The following is a 21,046-nucleotide window of genomic DNA, read 5'->3' as shown; positions in this document are numbered from 1 at the left end:
CCTTAACTCGGGTGGTCACCTCTCCTTAACTCGGGTGGTCACCTCTCCTTGACTCGGGTGGTCACCTCTCCCTTAACTCGGGTGGTCACCTCTCCCTTAACTCAGGTGGTCACCTCTCCTTAACTCGGGTGGTCACCTCTCCTTAACTCGGGTGGTCACCTCTCCTTAACTCGGGTGGTCACCTCTCCCTTAACTCAGGTGGTCACCCCTTCCTTAACTCAGGTGGTCACCCTTCCTTAACCCAACTCGGATGTCAACCCTTCCCTTAACTCTGATATTCACTCATCCCTTAACTCTGTTATCAACTCACCCTTTAACTCTGATATTCACCCATCTCCTAACTCAGAGAGTAACCCTTCCCTTAACTGGGCTATTAACCCATCCCTTAACCCAACCCTGATATTCTCCCTTCCCTTAACTAACTCTGATAGTAACCCTTCCCCTAACCCAAGCTGGATAGCAACCCTTCCCTTAACTCTGACGTTAACCCATCGCTTAACTCTGCTATTAAACCTTCACCTACCTCTGGTATTGACCCATCTCTTAACTCTGCTATTAAACCTTCACCTACTTCTGGTATTGACCCATCTCTTAACTCAGCTGTCAGCTCTTAGGGCCGGCAATGCTGCGGTGCCACTCGGTGCTGACATTAACCCTTTGCCTCTCTCCGCTCTTAGCGCTTCGCTCTGACACCAACTTTTCACTCGGCTCCGACATTAACACCGTGCCCAGCCCCTTCGCTCGACCGGCGTCAGCCCCTCTGCGTTTCGTCCGCAGCCCAGGGTGAGCTCGGCTCCGACGTTAGCTCTTCGTTTCACCCCGATGTCACCCCTTCGCTCCGCGCTGGCGTTAACCCATCTCCCTTTTGCCCTCGCTTCCGACGGCAGCGGGGCAGCGGGCGGCTCGGAGCCCCCGGCAGCCCCGCGGGGCGGTGATGGGCACGGGGAAGAGCAAGCACGTCGCCTCATCTTTCCTCCCCCCAGTAATTAAAAATACGGTGACAACACCTCCGGAGGCAAAACCACCAGGGCAGAAAGTAGGAGTTTGCAGGCTTCACGGCTCACTGCCGGGTCTCGGTATTTCCGCCCGCTGAACGCATCCTGCCATCAGAAGCTCGGCTGTTCGTGCCGGGGAGTGCGGCCCGCTCCGAGGCACCGCCAGGCGCAGGCAGGGCTTGCAACGCGCCCCGGCCACCCTGAGCCCACGTCGCCCACTTTTGGCCCCCGGCAAGCCGACAGTCCCCAAAACGGGGGTATCCCTGAACAGCACTGCTGAGTACAGACAGCGGATTCACCGGCTGGGACCTGCTGCTGCCGCCAGCACCCTCGAGCRAGACCCAGCTCCCTGTGCAGCCACGAGCTGCTGCTCCTGCCCTTGCCGGAGCTGCTCCGAACACGACCGCGGAGCTGCCGCGCCGGACGCCCCGAAGCGAGTGCAGTTATAGCGGCGCCGTGCTGCAAATCCGCTTGCTGCTGCTCTCGGAGGCGGCCGAGCAAACGCGCCCGGCCCCGGGCATTCGCGCCGCGGAGCAGAGGAGCTCCGCCAAAGCGGGAACAGGGGGCCGTCACCAAAAGCTGCGGTTCCTACAAGCACATTTTACTGCAGGCCGAGGCTGAATCACCTCCTGCTTGCTCAACGGGCTGTACCGCGACGGAGCAGGCTGTTCAGAGCAATAAAAAAGAAAAGGACGAGTTTTAATGCTGAAGTCAGCAGTCTGCCGTTGATGGCAGTAAAGTCCGAGAAGCAACAGTTTAAAAGGCGGCAGCTAAACTAAATAGCTTCACTGATAACTGGGGGGAGAAAAAAGCAAAAAGCGCTCGAGTTTGGGTTCGATGACTTTGAGCAGGTCGCCGTGCAGCTCGCCGGCGAGCCCTTCGCACGCCGCACGGCAAAACGCTCCCCTCCGCCTGAGTCCCCGCGTCGCTGTTCCCGCGGCAGGTGGGGCTGCCGGCCCGGCCCCGCGGCACTGCGCCTCGCCGGGACAACGGCAACGACACACGCGTTGAGCAACCGGCTTTATTGCCCTGGGAATGGGGCAACGGCAGGGCGGGAAGGCGGCAGGGCCGCACGAGAGAGGAGCCGGCGCCTGCGGGTTCCTCCCTGGCGGCGCCCCGGCGGCACGCGATGTGCTGCGGAGCGACAGCGCGAGGACAAGTGGGTAACGACTAATTCACTGAGGCTAGAAGTTAAAGCCTGGGAGCAAGGTCCTGGAGCCGCCGGGTCCTTCGGACTCGACAGGAAGGAGACTTGCTGGCTGGGTGCAGAGCAGCAGCCGGCGCATTTTGGGACACACATGTTTCTGATAGCAGGGTCTCATCCAGCAAGCCTTAAGGGAAGAAATCAGGCAGGGTCCGTCCTTGTAGCGGTTGAGGAGAGCCTGGCTTTGGCCCAGAGTCACAGCGCTCTTTTGCAGACACCGGTCAGATCAAAGCAAAAAAGAGATTAAAAATAAATAGGCCTCGGCGACTGGGAGCGGGGATGGCTGGCAGCAATTTTGCAATTGCAAGGGAGAGTTACCAGCGCTTCACTAGTGATCCTGGCGCCCTCTTCTCCACGCTGCGTGATGGCAGGAGTCAATGCCTTCCCCATCTACGAGCTGTCAGCTACGAGTTATCTCTTACGCACAGGCCTGTCTGGCTTTTAGCTAACTGTAGTTGCTGCACTCGCTGCTCTTTTCAGGTCTCCGGAGGGAGAGTTGCAGCTACCAGCGCCTGCAGGAGACCCAGGAGTCAGGACACAGGTTCCCAGGTTCATAACCGAGTATCGCTAGTGAAATATGCCCCCCCCCCCCGGCTCCCAGCACTCAAAACCTTGGCTTTTATACTACCGAGTGCATTTACTGAAACCTCTAGCTTGTCGCTGCATAAAATGTTCGGCTTCTGCTTAAGAAATGAAAATTGTCCTTCTAGCAGCAGAGAAGCTCGCGGAGGTAAATTGAGTGAATCCCGAGGGTAGGAAACCAGCCGGCACCAGAGGTCCCTGCCCCTCCCGGAGCAGAACGAATGTGCGGCCACGCAACCACGCGGCAGAGCCACGGGGATTTCTCAGGCCTGTTTTTTCCGGCCTGACTCACGCGCGGGGTTGGCAGTGACGACCGGGTGCAATCTGCAAGCCGCGGCTCTGCGAGCGAGGCAGCGCTCAAACCACCGCCGGCTTCGGCTGCCGCCTCTTCTCCCTCCTGCGAAGGCCCCCGGCGCCGGCGAAGGGGAACCGGGGCAACGTCGCCTCCCKCCTCGGGAGCCGGACGGAGGCATCGCGGGCGCCTTGCTGCACCTCCCCAGAGAAGCCAGGCCGGTTTCRGTCTCCGGAGCAGCCCTGCGTGCCGGAGGCTGAGTCAGAGCCGCCACCGCCGCTGCCACGGCCCCACCTCTCTGCAGCAATAGAGAAGGGCATCGCGGCGAAGGCAGGCGTGGCGGGCTCAGAGGGAGAATAAGGATGTCCTCGCCGCCAGGGAGTAGCAGAGAAATGCCTGCGGATGAATAACCTGAACCGCTAGCTTGCAATGAAAACTGGGGCTTAATTACTTTGGGCTTAATTTGCACCGAAGCAGTAACTTTTATACGGTTGCCCGTAGCTATACTGCAGCGTTTTAAATAAAACCAGACCGACACAAAGAGCTCGACTTTCRCCTCCCAGCTGAACAGGCTCTCAACATCATACACATCTCCAGTTAACCCCTGGGCACTTAAACAGAGGCCGCAACAGAAGCAGAAGAGACCTGAGCGATTAATTATTTTGTGATTAACTGGCCAGTTGGCRGACGACACCCCATTAGGCTTTCCCAGCTGGAACGCTATTGCCTCCCCGGAGGCTGTGGGGCCCGGCCCTTCGCGGGACGAGCACCGTCTTCGCGTGTCCTAGCAAGTCTCGGCTTGCTCGTTTTGCCCCGCGGCAGCTTCCTTTCCTTCCCGGCACAGCGCAAACCCCGGCTCCCGCATCGGTAGCTCCCTCCTCCTGGAAACAGCACGGCCRCAGAGGCGCAGACCGGACGCCTCCCTCCCGCTCTCACGGCGCTGGGCCGACGGCGATCCCACCCCGGAAAGCTCCGTGCAGCTGCTAACTCGGCCGCTGTGCGCRAGCCAAAGCACGCTACGATGTGAGGCTTTTCCATGATTAAAGAAGAACAAACGAGAACCATTTGCGCTTGACATGCCAACCGCAGGGACTTGTGGTGTCAATCTGAGCACAAAGTTGCTTTCCAAGCTTTGGCTGGAATGAGGCCTGTAGCAATTYGTGTCTTGTGTACAGGACAAATGGGGATTTACAGAAGCCCTAGAAACCCCCCTTGCTTTGAACCTAATGTTTCCCAGCTCCTCTTGAGCTGCACCAGGAAAGCTCTGTGCAGCACACTGCACCGGGGCCCCTTAGTAAAGGTTCTTTGTCCCAACATTACTAAATAACGGGATGACAAATCCCTACGGTGATCCCCAAACGCCTGTGCAGATGCCTGCTGGGGGGAGACACCACGTAYGTGCAAACTGCAGGTGCCGTTACGGCCGAGCTTGCTGCCATCAGAAAGAGGAGCTGCTGGTGCTTTCCTTGGCCGCGCTCTGTGCTCACCCAAACATGCAGTGCACCAACTCAGCCTTGCAGGAAACTAATCCGGCCAAAAAAACAGGAAGGAATAGTGCTCTGTTGCAGGAATCATTTCTCCCTACCACAAAAGCAGCACCAAAAAGAGGGTACGACTCTTTGGGTGCAGTTAGACAAGAAGAAGGTGGCAGGTGAAGGACTTGCTCTGGATCACACAGCTAGCCTGGCCCAGAGGGCTTCTTGCCTCCAGTCAGCCACTGCTTTCTGCGCGAGGCTYGGGTACAAAGCAGGGAACGACAGCCACCGTCGCCCTGGGAAAGCTGCTTGCTAACGAGAGCGAAGGCCCCGTTCGACACGGCACAGGGTCAGGAGGAAGATGGGAARGCCAAGAAAGCCAGGGTAGCTCAGACTGATGCACCTGCACGGCCAACTAGTCTGAAGAGCTGAGCTTACAAGAACTTTATTACAGCGCTTCGTGGCTTTTACCTTAGCTCAGGAAATCAGAAGAGGTAGGAAGAGTTTTGCAAGAGCTGCTGGCAGGTCAGCAGACTTTGCTCCTTTCCTGCACTGCTGCGGATACTAGATTTTCTGTGGAGCTGAGAAGTAACTCTCACATGAAACCTTAAATCTGAGCTGGGTTTAGTGTGTGGCGTATGTGTCTTCACCCTGCAGAAGTCAAACTAGATGCAGTCTAAGTCTGGGCAGCAAAGATGCAGAATTACAGAGCTGTCTCACACCCCGGACCAAAGAARRGTACTACGCGACGGCACGGCCACATCCAGGATCTGCCACAACACGCGGCTCGCGCTGCCCGCTCCAGGAGAGCAGCCAGGCTCGCTCCCCGACCACCACCAAAMARMAMWRWRAGTCGGTAAAATGCATTTTTRTTTCCTAATTTATCAARTGCGCAACTTTAACATCAAAATAATAAAAACTGGATACAGACTTCTCTATCGGGAAAGATTTGTCAAGAAAAGATGATCGAGGAGCTACCAGAGCAGCAGCAGTGCCCTCTGCTGTCCACATCAGGCCTGTGGACGTGCAGCTACCGGCTCACAGGGCACGAAAACCAGCGCTCTGCCTATGATCAGTCCTAACACCAAGAGCGAAACTAGAGAAGACGAGGCTTCACTTTTACACAGGAGCCACTAGCTTATTTATCCAGTATTTGGCTTTAATTTGAATCGTTTAGAGCAAACTTGTGGGGAGAAAGCAGTTTTTGCTCTTTTTAGCAAACGTATACCCCGATCACCTGTACAGACACTAAGAGGACATCGTGAAGAGCATCATGTAGGCAGCCACGGTGATGAACCTGCCAATCCAATAGTGGCCATGCTCCAAGTTATGCTAGATATCTCATGCGATGGTGCTCCACTTTCCAAGCGGTAAAACGCGGAGAGCATCAGGTTTGAAATCCAAACACAAAAGTATAAAGCAGAAGCTGCTAAGACTCAGGAACGTCTATATTTAAAAAGCTTTCGAAGATGATCCACTCTGCCAGCCTGTCCTTGAGGACAGTCAATGAACTCAAGCCTTATGCAGTATTGCACCCCGTGAGAATAAGCACTGGGATGTTAAAGCATTAATTCTTCCCACTTCTAAGCAAACTTAAAATAGGATATTCTGCCACCTTCTCTGTACCGGAGGGTATCGCCCTACAGCTGAAGAAAATTCAGAGAAATTACCTATTAGAAAGCACACGGCTCAAAGCCACAACTAGACAYGCTGAACAATTTCTATTGTTCAAAGCATTACATAAAGCTTTGCACATAATGCAGATTAGGCCCATTCTTGGGAAAAGRCACAATAATACAGCTTTGCTTTTCATGATCCGTTAACAGCTTAGTAGAGTGGAGTCTCCTGATAGCACATGCTGTGCTCCTAACAACTCCAACAGAAGCCATAAACCTACCACAGAATAACACTGCATTAATTAGCCAGAGTAAGCCCAAGAAGTCGCAAATGGAATTTGCGGTCGTTTGCCACCTTCTGGCTTAGTTTTAAGAAAGGATGAACTCCATGTTTGTCTTTTAATAAAATGTAGGACACCATATTTCTTAGAAACACAGGATAACTGAGGTGGGAAGGGAGCTCAGGAGAGCTCTAGCCCAACCTCCTGCTCAAGGCAGGCTCAGCTCTGAGATCAGACCAGGTCATTCAGGGCCCAGGCTGGCCTGGAAAACCTCCAAGGATGAAGACTGCACAAATGCACCAGGCAACCCGCTCCAGTGCTTGATTGCCCTCACGGTGAAGGAGTTCCTCCTCAGATCCAGCCTGAATCTCTTTTTTTTCAGTTCATGCCCTTGTTCAGCTTTACAGCAACTACTTTCAGTTTTGCTGGTGCTTGGTTCAGAGCATGTTCCCTAAGACATCCCTGCAGCTTAATGCCAACAGGAAGAGAGGTCTCTCTTTAAACCTAAATATTCCCCACCATTTCACACTGGGAATTCCAGCTCTTGCCCAAGAGTCACTAGAAAACAGGTAGGGACAGGTGAAAGCACAGTAGGATACTGGACTTCCACCCAGCCTCCCCCCCAGAAAAGCATTTAATAGTTTTGAGTGGCTTATCCTCTCTGGGATCGATCCATAGCCAGTGGAGTAGTAGTTTCCTCTGGGGAACATTTTCTAGATGAGCTGCTTCCCCCTGACCAGGACTAACCCAAGAGTAGTCTCCTAACCCAGTTCATGGTCTGATTTGCATCTCTCCCAGCAGCAGCTGCTTGCTCTGCCTCCTTCAGTAGAGTCCTTTGTCCATCTACATGGAATTATATCAGAGCAATTATCTGGCTTAAAAATAACTGGGGAGGAGAGAGAGAGGGAGACGCACTGTTTGAGCCAGCATTACCAATACAAGAAACAAATTCAGTGGCCAACAGCACAGCTTGATGCAAGAATTTAAGGATTAGCTGCTATTTAAAAAAAACAAAACAAGAAACTCCCCTAATCTCTACCATGGAAAGATGCACTTGCAAGAGCAGGTAAGATTCTGCAAAGACAGCAGAATTACTACCTGAAATTAAATCCATGAGCCTATTAGAAAGGGGACAGAAACTCAGGTATTTCTATTTTACCTCCTAAATGACTCATTTAACTAGAACGCAGCCTTTTCAGAAGTGATACTACATAACTGACCTTGTTTGTATTATTACAGACTATCCCTTTTCACTTAATCTAGATAGAATTTATGAGCCGCTGCACAATGAGATACAAAGTCTCCATGCTTCTGCTTCCACTGTTATCAAGTGTGTCAAACTGAACTATCACACCCCTCCGAAACAAAGTACCTGCTTCTAGCACCCACTGCCCTCAGGCAGCACAGGGCTTTAAGTTTGTATTGCCCTCAGTGTCTGGGCTATTCAGAAAGGCTGCAGCGACCTAAAGAGAAAAATCTTAACCCGCTGTTAGCGACCTAACGTGGAGGGTGCCGATGGGTGAGGGGGGTGGTTTAAATATCTTTAGACTAAGTTAACTCAAGTTCAACTGAACTGCAAGGGCAGAGGAAGATTTATAGTTAATTCCTCTGCTATACCCACCTTGGAAAAGTAATTTGGAAAGCTGGATTCAAGATGGATGTTTAAATATTTCGTTTCCTATCTAGCCACCATTCTTCAGACCAAGAACTGTAGTAACGCACGAGCAGCACAGACCAAGGCATCAGCTGCTTGTGGGCTGGGTCCACAACGCAAGCCCATTGCTCCGCTCTCAGCCTCACCAGTACCTATACGCACCCACAGCAGGGCAGCTCTGGATCCGAGCCCACTCGTGCTCTTTCTCCAGATGTCTGGGGGCTAAGCATTAACCACRCTTGTTTATTACTGCCACAGTCAACCTTGCAGGATGTACATTACAATTAGAAGTGTACTTTCAAAGTTGAAATTAGCATATCTTGATTTGCCAGATCACACGTCACATACTAAACTATTATTTGCCTGGGTAAGAAATGGCAGTTTGACATCTACAGATAATATGAACTGTACTGTAATGAYTGGCATTTTGGGCTTCATTTCTGAAATGGGAAAGCTACTATTATGAAAAAGGAGCAGTTTTGCCCTTGTTTAGATGCCTGTGACCTCTTGCTATGCAGAGACTAAGGACAACCCCCCTATCAATACCCCGGTCTTTGGAGAGCCACGAGGCTCTTCTGTGCAGGCTGGTCAGCGAACCCAGCCTTGCAGAGAAGGACCTCAGCYTGCCTGCAGAGAGCGTAGCCTTCTGCCTTCACAAGAGTCAACCAGAACACGGCTACGTCATGGATCCAAGTAATACACAAGGATACATGTGGCTTTGTAAATCCTCTGGATTATTTTTTTCAAAACTGAATACTTCCTTAAGAATTATGTAGATAAATATAACCTGTCAGAGCAAAAAGAGCAAAAAGAGCGGTTAAAGCTTTTCAGGTCTGCAGGGTAGCAAGCCATTAACGTTCTTGGGGCAACACATCCAAGTCTTCACCTCTGCAAGAGGAAAAAGGCTGCCTGTCTGGTGAGGACAAGTGACCATTCATTTGAGGTGGTCGAGAGGTGCGGACAATCCCACAGCTAAACACTGTCCAGAAAAAGTACTGGCCATGCATTATACTGTTCTAGTAACAGACTTTAGAACTGTGTTTTGTGTACATGGTCTAAAAATGTTTGTTTTCTAAGTCTTAAAGTTGATGAAGATTTTTCTGTTTCCCGATTCTACTGGTCACTACTGCAATTTTACTTTCCCGAAAGGGTGAAGGCATGAACAGAGGTGAGCAGTGCTGGCCGGCTCGATGCATACCTTTCCGCAAGCCACAATAAACACAGAAAGTAAATATACAGATTAGTGGTGCTCATACTTCAGAGTTCAGACCACTGTCAAGCCTAGTTTCTCACAAACTATTTTCCACCCTTTCCCATCAGGCTTTTAATTGGAATAACTATATGAAACATTGATTTGCAGGCCACTTACCATATCCTCATGGATCAGCCTAGCATAGGAATTGTCCAGAGCCCAGGGAGAAGGGGGGAACAAAACAGAACACTCCCCCACCCCCTTCCCATTTAAAAATAAGCCCCTTTCCTCCTCTAATACAAGTAARAGCAGATCTTATTTTCCTTCGCAAACAAGGCAGTGTGTGAACAGGTAGTATCTGAGGCTAATGTGCTACGGTATAGCAATGGTCGCATCCATACTTAATACACCTTATGCAGAGGCTGCAAAAGTCACAAAAGGAACAGGAAAAACACTCACAGCAGTCGAATAATTCTGGTTTTATATTCAGTCTTTGCAAATCAAGGAYGTCCTACTTTTACTATTCATTCAAGGCAAAAATCTACACAAGCATGTCAAAAGCAGTAATTGAAAAACAGTAAACACAAGTCTTGAAAATACGTTTAATGTCTAATCTTATACAAAAGTGACAGCATTTTCAAAAAAATATCAAATCCTGTATTTATAGCTTCTCACTATCATACAGCAATATTTGTTTCATCTAAAGAAAATACAGCAGCAGGTGATAATCTATACTTTAAAGATGTGATTGCTTATATTTCATATTGTAAACAAATGCGGTATGTCAATCTCAAAGCACAAGTCAAAACAAACTTCTCAGCAGTTTAACTCAAATGATGCATAGAAATGTACAAATTCCATTGCAAAAGCTTCAGGCCAGAAGTTGCTCACACTTGACATAACATGTGATAAAGTTACTACACGGTATATAGTGACAACTTGAGTTTTTACACAATAGATTAACAGGTATACCCTTTTCACTGCTATGCAAAGAACTTTGCTCACAAAAACAAAGGGGTTATGAAACAGTTTCCATGACCTCAAGAAATACGAATATACATTGAAAAAACATCCCATATATACTGAATTTTAGCCTAACCATTCCAGTAATAAATCCTGCCTATTTCAGGAAGAACCTAGAAGTCTAGTTACTTTTACAAATCCCCTTTCCAAAATTCCTTATTTGCTATGTTCACTCTATCCTTTTCTACCTCTTCCCATTCCCTGCAAAGACAACGACCAGTGCAATTTCAAACTGGAGTGCTGCTACTACACGATCCATTCATTTGAAATAAATGTTTTTCCCTTACACTGATTTATCAACTAAGGCTGCAGGTATCAAAAAGCACTTGAGCAGACRTGGTCAGTGGTCTATCACGTTTACTTTCACCAGTCTTGCCAAGATCTAAGCCAAGCCTGTTGTTTGGGAGGAGGGGAGCTTGTTTAAGGTTAATGAAGACTTCTACACATTTTCCAGGTTCTGATTGCTATGGGCACAGACGCTACAATTTAAGCTGAGATGTTAAGTATTCTTTGTTCAGCTCTGCTATTGTCTTCCTAATACAAAAAAAAAAAGTACCTTTGCTATTAGCTTTCATGACAATAGATTAAAACAGCCACAGCTAAGCTGAACTGCTTTCTGCTGCAAAAATATTGCAGGACTTTGCCATAAAGGTCGAGACAAGCATCACCACCAGGTCACCCCACTTGTTTTAAGAAGTCCGTTATATGCATGCAGGAAGCCATGATAAGATATGGGAAGAGAATTAACTTGCTTTCACAGTTCCATGATACAAAGATTCCCTAATGAGCTACCATGTTAAAGTGAAATTTCTTTCTAATTCTACCTACAGAGGCTAAGTTAGGATATCCTCAGCTGAGGATAAAATAAACTTTCCATGGTCAAAGTCTAGGCTATGAAGTACCACAAAGAATTCCAGAACTCCTCACTGACACATGGGTGTATGTCTTGGTAATGCTAAACTAGCATTGCAATAAACCCCTGACATGCTCTTTGCACASATATGGCAAGAATATGAAAACTTACTGCAGCGCTCCTTCAGAAGAGGGACAGCTGCATAGCAGTGCACAGGCTTCTACACATTCAATTACTCCCAAATTAAACTTACTCAGTGAGGTATGCAGACACTTAGCTGAGAACAGAGGACTTCTCCACGTTACTGTATTCAACAGAGTCTCAGTGAGACCGGCTCGTTCTCAACTGTGGCAATAACGACGATACAAAGGATCTTTGTAGCCGATAGAACTAAATGCAAATGCCAAAGGCTGCGGGGAAGGGAACTGACAGATTAATTTTTATTTTTTTTTAAATATCTTTTAAGATCGAGTTCAGTTTCCAGGGACTCTGAAAGTTTGCTGAGTTTACACAACCCAGCAGCAAAGTCAAATTTTCAACGACTAGAATCCAGGTTAGAAATAGGAAAGTACCTTACTTAAGTGGGAATCAGTTTCTCTTTACATAGACCAAGCCAAACTTCCAACCACCACAGAATGAGAACTCGCAAAATTATGTCCTCATTTGCATGCATAAAACTCACATTTGTTGATTCAAAGTTAACTGCACATCCAGGTATTTTATTTGCACATAAATGCCTGTTTGTGAATGCGAACAGTGTGCAGACAAGTCAGACCAAGTATTTCAATGCGCATCTTCTCTGCTGTAGTCCCAGATTGAGCAATTGTTTTGAGTATGTACAAAATGCTGAGAAAACCTTCAAGTTCACATGCTCTCTTTAGTTTGAATTACTGTAGCATGTTCAAAAAATTACATTTCTTGACAAGAATCTTGAAATACACTTTTTATTGACATTTTAGAATAACCTGAAAATAGACAAAATATGACTATCCATCCATTCAGTGACCAGCACAAGTCTGGCAACAAAACTTAAAGCATTCATGGAAATTTAAGAATTAACAATTTGTATGTCCTTGGGCCTGATTTTTTTTTTTTTTTTAATAATCCTTACTTGGCAATTCCCATTTTTCCAAGCAGAATACTTGCCAGAGTAAGAACCACAGGTTTTAGTTGTATTTCTGCTCTTCATAATTCACTTTATTAAACCAAACAATTATGCCAGCATATGAGCAAGTTAAATTTATGCAGATTGCTCCTTCATACCTCAAATGCACATACAAGAGGCAAGTGTTGTTCTTCGTAGCCCCAAACATTACTGAAACAAAAATTGTAAAAATCTCTAAGTAGTGGATGAAGGTGGAACGCTACAGTACTTTGTTGCCCAGAATATATTCAACGGTAAGGCTGCAAGAGACAATAATTCACAGTCAATATTGGGTTTACACAAAGCAGTTAATTAACAGTTATAAACATTCTTAATTAAAGCTAATTCATCCTTACAATGTGTTATTCCCTCCCTATGCCCTAGAAGGGAACTCTCTATACTGCAGAGACAAGAATACTTTCTATTTTCTATTTCAGAAATTACTAGAAGCCCTTTCCACCCCCCTTTTTTTCTTGCCTTTCAGAGATGCCTTTCAAACTAGTGGGAGGCTGCTATAGTGTGATGTTTGGACACACTCAGACTTGATATAACTCGATCATTCTGGTATATTTAAGCACTTAAGTAGAAAATTTCCTATCCTACCACTGACTACACAAATAAGACAGATGTGCTGGAAGTCCTTACCTGCTTTAATAGGTCTTACGCTACTGAATTTCCACACTTAAATGCATGACATTTTAGAAAAAATTGAGACAAATTAAATACTCACATGGGGACCACCAGGCATTGATGGAGCACCAGCAGGACCAGATGGCACTTGAAAAGGATTAGGGGGCGTAGGATATAGTCCTGGAGCTGGATATGATCCTGTGGGTGGAGGAAATGGACCTGGTGGTGAAGGTCCCCATGTTCCAGGTGGGACTGTACCCCATGGTACTGTTGGCGCAGCCCCTGGAGTCTGGGTAGGAGTGGAATATGGCCCTGGGGGTGGATATGGCATGCTAGGTGCAGGATACTGCCCTCCCATTGTTGGTCCCCATGCTCCAGAGGGCATGGATCCCCATGGCCCAACGGGAGCAGGAGGTGCAGCTGGCTCTGTTGGACCACCATAAGGTCTTGGAAGCTCTGGAAAGGGCATATTTGGTGGAGGATATTGCCCTGGTGGGACAGGACCTGGCACAGTTGGGGGTGGATATGGACCACCAGGAGGAGGGCAAGAGGGTCCAGTAGGAGGAGGAGGAAATGGAGCAGGCGGTCCAGGGGGCATTGAAGGATACATTCCTGTTGGCGGAGGTCCGAATGGCACACTGGAAGCAGAGGTGTTTGGTGGCAATCCGGATGGCCCAGTAGGAGGAGCGCTCGGGTTGTTCCAAGGATTTGAAGCTGGCCAACCCTGTGGTGGCTGACCAGGCTGTTGACCAGGTTTTGTACTGCTCACTTTAGAGGTTTTAGCAGGTGACTGATCTGGTAAAGCATCTGCCAACTAGAAGACAAAGTATCAGTGAGAATGTAAGCTGCCTGCTGGACTCGCTAGCTGCACACATTTATCCATTGCATATATGTTAGCGTTACCAAAATGGGAGAAAAAAAACAAACTAATTGTTACTACACAGAAAGATGATTACATTCATTTTTGTGCCGCTTCTATCATTAGGATAGAAGAGATTCTGACGTGCTGCAGTCATCAAGCCAAAGATAAAAGGTGACCTGCCACACGTAGCTGTAAGAAATTTCAGCGCAAATCCAAAGAGAAAAGATTTTTATAAGTTTCCATTATAGCTATTCTGACACTATTGAAATACAACTCCTATGCTCTGTTAATATCAGAGCAGAAACTAACCCTCAGGGCTCCTAGCAGCTTCATATACGCAGCCCACAGATTGTTACATCTACCCAAAAGCAAAACACCGCAGCTGCAACAGCAAGAGAATAACCTCTCAGCTTTAAGCTCCGCTTCTTGAAAAAGTGTGTCAACTTTTAGAACGAAGTAACCCAACTAGCTGATCTTCAGGAAAGCAAAATCATTACTTACCGAGAAATCATCAGTTCCAGACATTTTGCTGAAAAATAAGGTAAAATAAAGTGAAATTCACTGAAAACAACTGAATTATTTCAAGCAAGCGCTCCTAAGACAAATTCTACATTTGTTTCATTCAGACCATAACAAATGTCTAACGGGTGGCACCTCTCAGCAATGATTGTTTTAATGACTCAGGCCCATACAGATATGGACTACCCAAACACTTCCCCTTTGATACGGGTCTTACAAAAAGGCAAAACTTCGGCCTCTACCTGCCTCACCTTAGACAGGACCAACACATAATGTAAGTGGGTCACAAAGTGAAGACAAAAAAAAAGTTTCAAATACTCATACCAAGGAGGCAGCCTACTCTGGCAGTGATGCCTCTGAAGTATTCAAGGTCTTCCCTAAACTGGGACTCAGGACTGCTGGCAGGTGAAGCTAATCCACCTAAGATAAAACATGGTTAAACCCCCATATGCAGATGCTCTTTCAGAAGTAAAAGAGTCACAGTTTGCCGAAGCTTCATTCTCCAAGGGATTTAACGCACATGAAAGATGGTAGATACTCTTATACATTATTGACTTGCACTGACTTCAGCTAGCTGACCTTAACTCTGAGTGTAGATGTGGCTAAGATCTTATTAATGAGTACCTAATTTCTAATCACTCAACATTTAAATGCTCAAAACAGGGACCAAAGAGCCAGGTGCTATCTCTTCATGAAGACGAGTACCACGTCCATGGTACTTGGAGCTTTCCAAAGCTTCAGCAGGATGAAAACTGACTGGCCTTGGCAGTCATTATTAGCCACATAAAAGGGCAGTGTCACCAACCCAAAGTTACAGTCAGTGTCACTAAGGAGCAGACTGACAGTGAATACTGACTAGAGATGAAGAACTCTTGAAAGGATGACCAAGAGCAAGTGAAATAGGTGCAGATGCCCCTATGCAGCCAGAAGATTTTAGAGGAGACAGCAGGAAATTAATATGAACATAAGAGGAGGAAAAAAATGTAAAATGTAAGTCAAGAATACAAATACTGCCCAGCTGAACTCCAGAAAAACCACCCTTCTCAATAGTTTAAAGATGYGGAAGATAACTTATATCAACAGCGACCAATTGAGAAGAACAAGAACATGGCACCTGATATTCACTTGCCTTAATATTCAAGCTACTCTAAGCTCAGAGACTTCCTAAGCTGCAGGCACTTTGTGTATTTAATAACTCTCAATCGATTTCTTTCCCACGAACATGTCTTGTTTTCCTCTTGTACCCACATCCTTCGGCGAGGAACTCCATAGGGCTGTTATTTGCTACACCAAAGAAACACCTCCTTTTTTGCTCTAAACCGAGATCTTACTAGTTTCATTTGATGCTTCTTCATTCTTGAATTTGAGGAAAACAGTYAACCTATTCTTATCCACCTGCCCATGCCGCTCATTATTCAGCAGATTTTTAACATTTTATCTTTTAGTTGCGTCTTCTCCAGGCTGAGATCTAGCTTACTTCATTGGCCCTTGTGCAGACACTGTTCCACACCTTYGATCATTCTCAATGCCTCTCTTTGAGGCTTTTCCAGTTCTACTAAATCTTTCAAGATGAATGGACAAGAAAGAGCTACACAGAAAATTCAAGACGCAGAAGAACCACTGATTTATACAGTTTCATAATTATGTTCTGGTTTGTCCCCTATTTCCTTTCTAATACTTCTTAATGTTTGATCTGCTTTTTGATCACTACTGAACTGACTTTTGTGGAAATATTTCATTCCTTCCTATCATTTTATATATGAACTTATATGCATCACTTTACATTTATCTACTCTGAATTACATCGCATTTATCTACGTTGAATTATATCTGCTATTTTATTACCTAATCTGTACTTTCCTGAGTGGCTTCATATCAGCAAGACATCGCACATCTATCTCATCTACCCAGTTATTTATGACCACACTGAATAGCCCTGATCCCTGCAGAAATCCACTGAATTTCCAAAACTGTACTTATAACTTAGATAAGCCTTTTAAGAAACACGTATCTACTCCCAAAGGTCAAACAAAATTACTGCCACGGCAGAGCTCAATGCACGAAACCAAAGGCTTGTTAAAGCTCCCTCAGCAGCTTGTAACAGCAGTAGTTCCTTCAAATAAGCACAGATATCTGAGCCTTTGTACTTCCTCAGTTCAGATCAATGGCCATTTGTTTGAAGTTGAGAAAGCAACCAAACTAGAGCAAGAAAGCCTGTTTTCTGCTCCTATCACTAACAGCTCCGCTGTTTGAGAGATGCATCTACCAGGAAGAAAAAGCCCAATTTCTCTTCAACAGATAACCACTCATGTTAAAACAGTTCATCGGTTTCTGAAATGAACCATGCTCCATATTGATCAGAAGCTGAGTCTGTGCTTTTTAATGGCATTGTAGTTCAATTCACTTATACAAACACAGAAGCTATTTGATAAACCACAAAATATAGGAATCATTAATATAGAGAGACAATTATAAAAAAACCCACCTTTTTACATAAACGTGCATGTAGGTTTATTCACATGCAAAAAAATGGTTAGCAAAAAGCAACACCAAAACAGGCAAAGCAAATCATCCTTTCTTTATGCAGATGGAGATGAAGAGAAGGCATGGGTAAAGCTAACTGAAAAAAACAGATCTACAGGAGACTGAAAAAAAGCCCATAGAAGAAGTTAAAACATATGCTGCAAGGGAGAGAAAGATGAAAAAGACAAACCTAAAGGAGAGCTCGGAAGAAAATCTCATGATCCATCACAGAAGTGACAGGGTAGTAAATTCAGGTCAAAGTGGTGGATAATACGGTTTAAACAGGCCTGCTTACAAAACATTGACAAATATCCCTGATATTTGTCAACAGATAAGTTCAAAACATTTCTTCGTCATGAAAATTATGGCAACAATTCTGTTGCATGACAATATTGGGAAAAAAAGTGTAGCTAAGCATAGCCTGTAATGAGGTTTAGTTCCTGTTTAATTTGGCAAGCAGATTAGAGCAACATTTGGCATAACTGAGTCAATGCCAAGCATGTCAAGGATCCTCTTGCAGACAGGATGGCCTACTTCGAGGACATTTTTTAACATACATTTAACATTTAATCTATGTACTGCCATCTTCGTTCCATAAGAAAATTTAATGTACTGTTAGATGCATTAAGGCACCAGAAGAACTAATTTGTACTTAAATCTAAAATCCATATGCCATTCAAGTTGCTAAGCACTGATATAAAGAATTTCAACCAAAATCCTACAAAAATATCACACACGAGTATTGTCCAGGCATTTACATGCTCACAGAGACTCACTAGGGATACTGCCAGATAAAAGACCCCCAAATAACTCTACTTTGAAGCCCCCCAGTCATGCAGGGGATCAAAAAAAAAATTAAAAAAAAAAAATCACAGGACAATGCAGCCAATGGTGTGTGGACTTTATTTATTTAGAGAAGGCAGAGTTAATATAAATGGATTTTCATTTTCTCTTTAAGCTTTCCGTACACTCTTCTTGAAGAGCATCATGAAAGCACTAATATGTGCAGAGAAAAGCCAATTCATGTAACTGAATTTTTTGCCACCTTATATCGCTACATCCAAATTCTATTTCAAATTATTCTTTCCTGGAGATTAGGGGTGGCAGTGATGAAGAGGGGCAAGTGGAAGAAGGGTACAGGCGCTTAAACAGCTCAGCAGAGAACTGAAAGATTACAGAACTGGCAGCATTAAAACTGAAGTCCTGCTTCCATCCACTTTGCTGCAAGATAAGATTTCCTTTGTTTTCTGAAGGCCTCCGCCCCTGGAAACATCCTCTGCTTTCCAGAAGCACAGAGCCTGCCAGCTCCAGATCAGCTGTTCAGGGCCACCATTTCTCAGCCACCTCTGAGAACACATATGGCCAGAAGAGTCAAGCTGAAGCAAGAGAGAGAAAGAGAAAGATGCCCAATGTTTTTGAAAAAAAGCATCTAGGAGCAAAATCTTTCTCATCCATTATCCTGAAGAGCGATGAGAGGGGCTAACGCACAGACTTCTACTGCACCTACCCAGAACCAATATATAGTACAACTTTTGGACAAGAGTTCATTGACTCCTGGATACCTGGGAACTACTCCTGAGAATTAATTAATAACAGGTAGCTAAGACAAGTAAGCCTGTTGGGATCCACACTGCAGAAAGGTTGAGAAGCCCTGCTAYGCAGAACTGAATCACCGATTCTACCAACAGCATTCAAGACCAACTGAAATACATGGTGATTTCTAGAGAGGTCTGTGAAAACCCTGTTTCTGGAAGYGTGGTGCTACATGCAGCAGGCTAAATCTTTCAGTTTCCAAAATAAAGCAGTTCAATGCTTTTTAAGCTATAACCTCTTCTCTGATCATGTCCAACCCTGGCTTTTATCCATTATCAAGCTCTAACGAACAAGGTTAGAATGAACTCAAACTTTTTTTTTTGCTAAAGATACCCAAAACTAYGTATCAACTGCTTTCATAATTTTTGAATTGCATGACATTTTTTGAACATTTGATGTGCCAGATTTAGTTCCTGTCTATAAGATCATCTTTCAAACAGAAAAATGCTTTCCAAATGCAACAGCTCCGCTGATATAAGCTGCATTTCCACTGGGTGGCATGCCTCTATCAGAGAAAAGGTTCTTTTGTCACTGTAACATGACTAATTCCCTACCAGCATAACCTCATCTACAACAAGATTTCTGCCCACATAAATATAACTACCAACATAGCTATACTGATAAAATGGAAGAGAGACCAAATCTTTGACAGCTTCTAAGTGTTTTCCAAAATATGCAAATTTCTGCAGCTTCCATCTTCAGTCATTAAGCACCAATATGTTTTTAGCTGTCCTTCCCTATCCTTAATGCCTCCTTGGAAGCCAGGTTTATGCGCTTGTGCACTACATGATCATCTAGCCTGACCTGCATAGTTATTCCTCTGGAGGATAAACGCAACTGATACACAGACAGGAAATAAAAAGCAGTCATTAGATCATTAGTAGCTATTTTAGATGTGATGATCTTTTTGCCCCTTCGTGTGCCTGCTTTGATTGAAAGAAGGGCAGGAGTAGGATTTAGTTTTCAGATTATTTTCAAGACGGACTTAATTAAGAATGACAACAAAGAGTGATGTATGTCAGTGCTTTTGCTAGATTATCAACTACAAGAAAAATAACTCTTCAAAACAGAGATCTTAAATGGTTAAGAGCTGCAAAATTTAAAGCCAGAAGGAATTATAATCTGTTTCAGTTTTCAATGTATGATGGGCCACTCAGTTTCACAGCTACTTCCCCACTGATACTGGACCTAATCACTTGAGATGGGCCATCTGTTTGGTGTGGTGACCCAAAACTGTGAAATATGTATCACTTCTGAGGTTGCTTGCTTGTCCACCAGCTGTGGTACAAAACCAACGGAGAGCAGCGAGTTTCCACTAGCAAAGACTTCTCCTGTCCACACCACTCCCACGCTGTGAGTCTTGCAAAAGACACGTAGCTCACAATAGCAGCCCACAATAATTAAGACGTCTTCCATATAATTGCATCTAAACTTCCTTTCAAAAGCCACAGAATCCATTTTCATGTTATCCTCATTTTTAAAAGTGTGCCTTATTTCTAATTTTTAGCTTTAGCTTCCAATTATCAAATCTTCAGAAGCCTTCCTGAACTAGCTGCAAGAGCTATTTAAAGAATACCTATGTTGTCCTCCAACAGAAGCTACATACTAAACAATTAAAAGTTTAATTTTTTTTTTTGGACAAACTAGGTAGACTGACCCTGAGGGCAACTATTTCACACCCTCTCCAGTCGTGCCTTTTAAAAACATAACAGCACCAAAATTGCACGCCAGATTCCAGTGCTGGCCTCAACAGYGCCAAACAAGAATAGGCACCTTTCCACTCCTTTACAGAGCTTCATTTGCCAGGATAACTGGTTTTCAGGATACCAGCCACATCTATGGAGTGAGGCTGTACCTTTTCCATCTTGATTTGGCACTGTTAAGATGCACTTTGTTTGAATGAACTTAATGCTTTCCAGGATTGGCCTGATATTTACCACGCATCTTGGCATCATCCGCAGTTCTCGGGATTGCAGCTTTTTAGATTTTTTTTTAAGTTGCAACAACCTTTGTTCTTATATCCACTGACAATAAGGTTGAATAGCATCAGATCAACACTGTTTTCCACAGAGATCCACTAGAAACAATGAGTTCCCTCTCACAGATGAAACCTGTCAGTTAAACAGTTCTCCCGCCCTGCAACATGTTCTTTGGTACTGCACAGCACTACCTTTTTCAGCAAGTCAGCTACCTTAAAAGCTTACACATACTTCATTTCATAAAATAAATGTGTGTCATGAACGGTAGAAACAGACTTGCCCAAGATTTTCTCCAGCAGAAAGAATCTTTGAGTTAAACAGTCACTGACATCATGCACGTACGTTCAGATAGCCGTTTATAGATATATCAGAAACAAAAATTAGCACCATATTTTACCCAGTGACGACACAGTCAACACCACCATTACACAGAGTAAATCGGAAACTGCTTTAGGCGCATTTGTTCTCCCAGCCCCGCACAGCCGCAAAGCCCCGGCGGCCACCAGGAGCCAGCTGCCCCCCGCCGCGCCACGAAACCCCGCGGGCGAGGAGAGCCCGGCGAGCGCCGCTGCCGCGCAGCCCCTTCCCCCCGGCCGCCCCCTCCCCGCGCCTCCGGGCAGGGCCCGAGG

General features: G+C 45.6%; 1 protein-coding gene across 2 annotated transcripts in view; it reads right to left on the bottom strand.

The window, feature by feature from the left end:
• Positions 1 to 9,879: 9,879 nt before the first annotated feature.
• The window catches only part of MAPK1IP1L (mitogen-activated protein kinase 1 interacting protein 1 like), an 11,438-nt gene continuing 271 nt past the window's right edge, over positions 9,880 to 21,046 (bottom strand). Inside the window, exons 2-5 of one of the 2 annotated variants that reach the window (XM_026056183.1) lie at positions 14,647 to 14,742; positions 14,305 to 14,332; positions 13,042 to 13,755; positions 9,880 to 12,571 (exon numbers count right to left, since the gene is read on the bottom strand). In XM_026056183.1, coding sequence (XP_025911968.1) covers positions 12,560 to 12,571; positions 13,042 to 13,755; positions 14,305 to 14,328 — 750 coding nt within the window. In that variant the 5' untranslated portion in view covers positions 14,329 to 14,332; positions 14,647 to 14,742 and the 3' untranslated portion in view covers positions 9,880 to 12,559. The remainder of the gene's footprint in view (positions 12,572 to 13,041; positions 13,756 to 14,304; positions 14,333 to 14,646; positions 14,743 to 21,046) is intronic. The other variant, XM_026056182.1, reaches the window with a different exon arrangement.

Source organism: Apteryx rowi, unplaced genomic scaffold, assembly GCF_003343035.1.
Source record: "Apteryx rowi isolate R43461 unplaced genomic scaffold, aptRow1 scaffold_13, whole genome shotgun sequence".
NCBI classification, from domain to species: domain Eukaryota; kingdom Metazoa; phylum Chordata; class Aves; order Apterygiformes; family Apterygidae; genus Apteryx; species Apteryx rowi.
This window is presented reverse-complemented; position numbering and strand designations above follow the sequence as displayed.